Source organism: Diabrotica virgifera, chromosome 4 (genome assembly GCF_917563875.1).
Source record: "Diabrotica virgifera virgifera chromosome 4, PGI_DIABVI_V3a".
In the NCBI taxonomy this organism is placed as follows: domain Eukaryota; kingdom Metazoa; phylum Arthropoda; class Insecta; order Coleoptera; family Chrysomelidae; genus Diabrotica; species Diabrotica virgifera.
This window is the reverse complement of record NC_065446.1, coordinates 37,298,170-37,304,460: the sequence shown is the minus strand read 5'-3', so window position 1 is coordinate 37,304,460 and position 6,291 is coordinate 37,298,170. Positions and strand designations below refer to the sequence as shown.

Below are 6,291 nucleotides of genomic sequence, written 5' to 3'. Positions count from 1 at the left end.
CAATTTTATATTTTTTGTTTTGGCAACATTGGTTCATGACAGATCCAATGATCCAAATCACAAATTTACTGTCACTGTCATGCTGTGCAATGCTAAAATTTGCTTTAGAAAACGCACTACATTTTTAATTTAAATTTAAGTTTTTTATGTCTAACTCATGTGTTTGTTAATAGTCTTGAGTTAAAAATAACAATTTAGAACAAACTTTCACAATTAATATTGATAGTTCAGTGTAGAAATGAAGTTGTACAAGCAAAAACTTTTATCAGATACACAGTTGAAAAAGTTAGGAGAACACAAGTATTCTTGCCAAAGTGTTAGTTTTTTAGATAAATTATTACAGCCCTATTGGTGTTGGTTAGTGTTGAAAGTGCCCATATGGTTAGCACCTAATTTAATTACTGTCCTAGGGCTGTGTGTCAACATATTTACATCTTTATTATTGATATGGTAAGTGGAGCAGTGTGATATATTTTAACTTTCTCCTGTTTATATGCTTTCATATTTATTTAACGTTATAAAATAAAATGAATATTCCAAATCTCTAAATTTTTAATAAAAATGACCACATGACTGTTAAGTTGTCAAGGGGAACAAAAAGTCAGAGCCAACTTTTTATAAATATTAGGTTTGTTCTAGCAAACAGCCAAACTAGTCATGAACCGTCAGCAAACAGTTGGTCAGTGAGAGAACATAATACAGTCACCAGTGCTATCCCCTCTACTCGCGTTGGTCCACTATTCGCTGATGGTTTCAAACTGTTTGAAACTGATGCTAGAACAAACCTATTGTAATTAAATGTTGCTAAGAAATGAATTTATCTTCTTCTTCTTACGGTGCTGTATCCTTAAGGACGTTGGCCATTACATTTGCCCATTTAATCCTATATGGAGGTTATATTCGTCCATTGCCTTAGGTTTTTAAGCCAAGAGTTGCGTCTTCTTCCTGGTCCTCTTTTGCTATTGATTTTGCCTTCGATTATAAGTTGTAGCAGTGATTTCTTACAATGTGGCCAAAATACTGTGTGTTTTGTTCTTTTATTATAAGCGTAAGCTCTCTTTCCTTGTTCATCCTCTGCAACACTTCCACATTTGTTGTATGGCTCATGAAGGATATTCTGAGCATTTTACGGTAGCACCAGAGTTCGAATGCATGGATTCTTTTTTGTGTGGCTTCTGTCATTGTTCTGGCTTCAACACCATAGAGCAAGGTAGAGAAAACATAGCACTTAAGTATTCTAGTTCTCAATGAGATATCTAGCTGGCTGTTGCATAGAACTTTTTGCATTTTGTAAAACACTACGTGCTTTTTCCAGACATGTTCTGATTTCTAGTGAGTGGTCTTAAGTTTCAACAAGGTTACTTCCAAGGTACGTTATTCTTGTTACTCTTTCCAGATCTGTTCCGTAAACATTGACCTTCACTCTTCTGTTTTGGTGCTTGCTGATGACCATCGTTTTTGTTTTCTTTGTGTTTAATTTCATTCCAAATTCTCTACAGGCTGTTGTTACTCGGTCTATTAGGCATTGTAGTGCTTCAGAATTATCTACCAGAATGGCCGTGTCATCAGCGCATCGCAGGTTATTTATACATTGCCCGTCTATAATTGGCGGGTGTATGTGAAAAGGAATATAAGTTGAAAAATGCGAAAAATGAGCTAAGTACATCATACGTTCCAAAAATGGATATTACACTTAGAGGAAAAGAGATATATGTCATTTTACACATATTTACGCGCGATTTGGTATTTGTAAAATGATATAACTGACTAAAAATGAGATTTTTAAAGTAATACGGGCTTATGTAGACTTATATGTGAAATATATCTGTACCGTGGAGGTAAACAGTCGTAACTCCACTTTTTGCCGAAATGGAGTTAATACCACTCTCTTGTTGTCAGATTTTCATAGCATATTGTGGCAAAAAATCGTACATCCAGCGTTATTAGTTGCCTAGATAAGGCGTTTAGAAACAATAGCAACTCCATTAGTCAGATGAGGTAAACAGTAGTATATCCATAGCAACTCCATAAATACGTGCGTATATTAGATAGTATGCTTTCATATGCGGTAGTGGTAAACAATCGTAGCTCCATTTTTATATTAAATGGTATTTTAAGGGTGTTAAAACGGGATAATGAAAAACAAGAGTTCTTTTTTGTTCCAAACATTGTGATTTGGTTTTTGCATTTTTAAATACGGAATATACTATTTTTGTAATCACTTACGATTTTTATTTTGCATATTACCTGTTTATAGACATAGAGGTAAAAAGTCATAACTCCCATTATTATACATCAGGTAAATAATTTCTTAACAATACTAATACCCAGTAATAGATTTGCATTTACATATTATAATATACCAATAATGTTGAATTCAACGTAATGGAAATAAATTTTTTTTTATAGTTTATTGACTAGTCTGTATGTTTTGCGCTTTCTTGCAAATGTATACATTGTGGATATACGACTGTTTACCTCCACGGTACAGATATGAAAATAAATGAAATATTTTGTGAATAGAGGTATATGTTCACATATGATCAAAAGCGTTCGAATATTTTTCTGATTTGCGTTTGGGTTAATAAATATAAGTGAGATAGTGTAGGGATATTTTGCCAGATGCATCTGATCACGAGGATAACTAACAGAGGATAATTAACAATAATAAATTACTAGTAATAATTAGATGTTTTGTTTGTACCTAGGTTTTAATAAAAAATGATTGTGAAAAGAGGTATAAATGTTCTATTTTTTTTTAAATATTCGATATATTCCATATTTACCACCAAAAATGTGTTCTTGCGATATAATGAAGTCATACACTGAAGATAATACACATTTTATTGAAAAATAATAATGTAAGTATTGCATTTACGTCACAAAAATCACAAAAACCCGTTTTCCCAAATTTATACTTTTTTGACTTATATCCCTTTTCACATGCACCCGCCAATTATACCATCTGAGATACCTTCCAAAGCTTTCTTACTTAAATATCTTCTCAGAGTAAACATTGAACAGCAAAGGTGACAGAACACATGCCTGTCTTACTCCCTTCTCAATATTGATTTTTCCAGATGTTTCACTTTTTATTCTTATTTTATCCTTTTGTTCTTGGTAGAGGTTTAAAATGATCCTTAAGTCTTTATCATCGATGTTACATGACCTTAAAATATCTATTAGTTTTTCATGTTTCACCCGATCAAAAGCTTTCTGAAAGTCTATAAAACACAAGTATACATCAGAATCTACATCTCTACATCTTTGAACTAGCACACATATTGAAAAAAGTGTTTCTCTTGTTCTGAAGCCATTCTTAAAACCAAATTGAGTTTGACCAGTGTGTTCATCTAGTTTTGTTGTATACTCTATTGCATATCATTCGTAGGAAAAGCTTCAGCATATGATTCATCAGGCTAATAATCCTATGGTCATATTCATAATTAATTTATGATACACAATAACATTATAGGAGATTTCAAACATATTGAATATTTAACCAGTGGCGGCTTGTGATTTTTACAATAGGGGAGGCTATACCTAACTGTAAAATATCCTAGACTTTGAACTAAAAAATAAAATCCGCCAAAAAAATCTAATTTAAGGCCCCATTTTTTTGACCATTTTTTATTTACATTTTATAATATCATCATAATTCATAATTTCATAATATCATATCATTTTAAAAATAGTTAGTCTAATTGTAAAAGTGTATTACCAAAGTTTGTGTTGTTTATTTGTTAATCTCTGTAAGTAGATATGCATATCAAAATAAATACAGATTTGAAGTTTTGCAGTCCATACAGGTTGAAGGTTCACATTTTTTAAGATACTCAACTGAAGTTTTTTAATTCTAAAAGCGGCCTACTACTGCGAATCTAAAAACACAGTAAATTACCGATGTTTTGCTTTGCATTACAGATATCGGAAAAAGTTATTTGCACAAGTTGTTCCAATATTTGAACAAATATTATTCTAACCCCACATACCAAATTTCATCACAAAATTCGCATCTATGTGCATCAGAATTGAGAGCCATAGTTATCCAGAACAAGACTGTAGTTTATTTTTGTCTTGAATGTCGATCGGCCTTTAAAAGAAAATACCTATTTTATTGCAACAGATTGACAAACTAAACATAGAAGTAAATACCATCAAAAATGATATTAATCAGTTGAGGAAAGAAAAAGATAAGGAAACCAAGGAACTAAAAATGAACTTGAATTATTAAAAAGCAATTTAAAAGGGAATAGTTCGTCGGATGAAAATTCTCTTGCAGAAATTTATCAACGTCAACAATGCTCAAATAATTTGATGATCTTTAATATGCCTGAATCCAACAACAATATGGAAGCAGTAAAGTCAGTTTTTATGAAAATTACCAATGAGCCCATACCTATTCAAAAGGCTGTTAGAGTAGGAAAGAAAAATAAGTCTGGTAACAGAAGCCTTAAAGTTGTCTTACCCAGTAATTATGATGTCCAAACTATATTAAAAGGCCGTTCAGCATTAAAAGGTTCGCATGTATTCATAACTCCTGATTTAACTCCAAAACAGCAAGCTTATGAGAAAAATATGAAGATGCAACTACAAGACCGGACTTCCAAGGGCGAACAAAATTTAATAATTAAGTATATTCGTGGTGTACCTCAAATTGTTACAAAAAACTAAGTTTTAACCATCTTCAGAAGTCTCCTTTTTCTATCTTTTATCAAAATTGCTGTGGATTGCGCACTAAACTTCGTGTTATTAGAAACAATTCGCAGGAAGTTTGTTATGATATAATTATATTTACTGAAACTTGGTTAAATGACCAAATATTTGCCTCAGAACTTGATCTTTTGAATGGAGAAGACATTGTCAGATTTATCAAGGCACAGAGACTTAGATGACTGGGACATAGAAATCCAGAAGCCATTATCAAGAAAATTACCAAATGGAGACCAGTATTAGGCAGACCACGAGGAAGACCCAAAACCAGATGGGAGAACTACATAGTCAAGGACCTTAAGAAGATTTGAGTTAAAGAATGGGTAACCATAAGCAAAAACAGAAAGGATTGGAGAAAAATTGTAGAAGATGCCAAGTCATACAACCAATAATTGTAAAAACAAAATGTTAATGTGGACTGATTCCCCCCCATAAATGAATCCGAAGAGTCCAAAGAGGGCAGCAATCACTCCGCCAGGAATGTAGATGCCATGATGATAATCACAGATATCAATTTCATGGTTACTGTCTCACAAAACTTGTTTATATAATAAATATTACAATATTGTCAGTAAATATGATTTTTACGAACATCGATTATTAACCCTTTTAGTATGGCACCGTTTTACTAGAATGTGACCAGCTGGACGAGTGCGGACAGTGCTTCCCTATAAACTAAATCAACACTCAAAATATGTACATAAAAAAGTGATAAAATCGCATGTAAGGCGATACAGTTGACAAAGTAGAAGAATGTAATATTATCACTGATTATTTTTTTCACCTGTCAAATTCTGACGTTTTTGCTTTTTCAGCCAATCACCACGCGTCGTTCTAGCCAATCATTGAGTGTAATACTGATAAAACAGCCTCTTCCTTGATAAAACAGTCTCTTCCCTGATAAAACTTAATATGAAGAAAATGAATGGTGAAGATTACAAGGAATACTCTGTTAAAACTATTTGGAATGTAACAGCCAAAATGATTCAAGAAAAATATTTTTCAGAGTTTAATATAAGTTTTAACCCGTTTATCGACATTGAATTTAAGAAGACAAGAGACGTGAGAAATGCAAAAAGGAAAGACTTACAAAGTCGTCCCGAAAAAAGAAAACAAAGTGCTATAGCGCTGGATGAAAAAGAGTATTTGAGTATTATAGACTCGTGCGATGAAAATAATCTGCTAGGATTGGAGATGAAATTTTTTCATGTTGTCTCTTACGAGTTAGCATGGCGCGGTGGTGAGGGTGTTTATTGTAGAATTGATTATTTCAAATATGAAATAAATAATGCCGGCAAAGAAACAGGAAGGATTGAATATAATCCAATTTTTACCAAAACATGCCAAGGTGGTCAAAAATAGTGTTCGGATTCAAAATGGCTGACACCAAACATTAAAGATCCAGAAAGGTGCCCAATAAGACTATATAAAAAAATCATGGAGAAGCGTGGTAAAAATATTACCAGCGATAGATTTTTCCTTACCCCAAATCCATACTGGCAAACAGGTAATGGAATATGGTATAAAAATACTCCCATTGGACCAAATGAAATGGCTAAATGGTTGAAGAACTCTGCA

The 6,291-nt window shown here is 32.6% G+C and overlaps 1 protein-coding gene across 5 annotated transcripts in view; it reads left to right on the top strand.

Moving 5' to 3' along the window:
• The first annotated feature begins 63 nt into the window (after positions 1–63).
• Positions 64–6,291, top strand: part of LOC114329940 (choline/ethanolaminephosphotransferase 1) — a 150,834-nt gene continuing 144,606 nt past the window's right edge. For 4 of the 5 annotated variants that reach the window (XM_050648157.1, XM_050648155.1, XM_050648156.1 and 1 more), the window contains exon 1: positions 64–450. In XM_050648157.1, coding sequence (XP_050504114.1) covers positions 239–450 — 212 coding nt within the window. In that variant the 5' untranslated portion in view covers positions 64–238. The remainder of the gene's footprint in view (positions 451–6,291) is intronic. The other variant, XM_050648154.1, reaches the window with a different exon arrangement.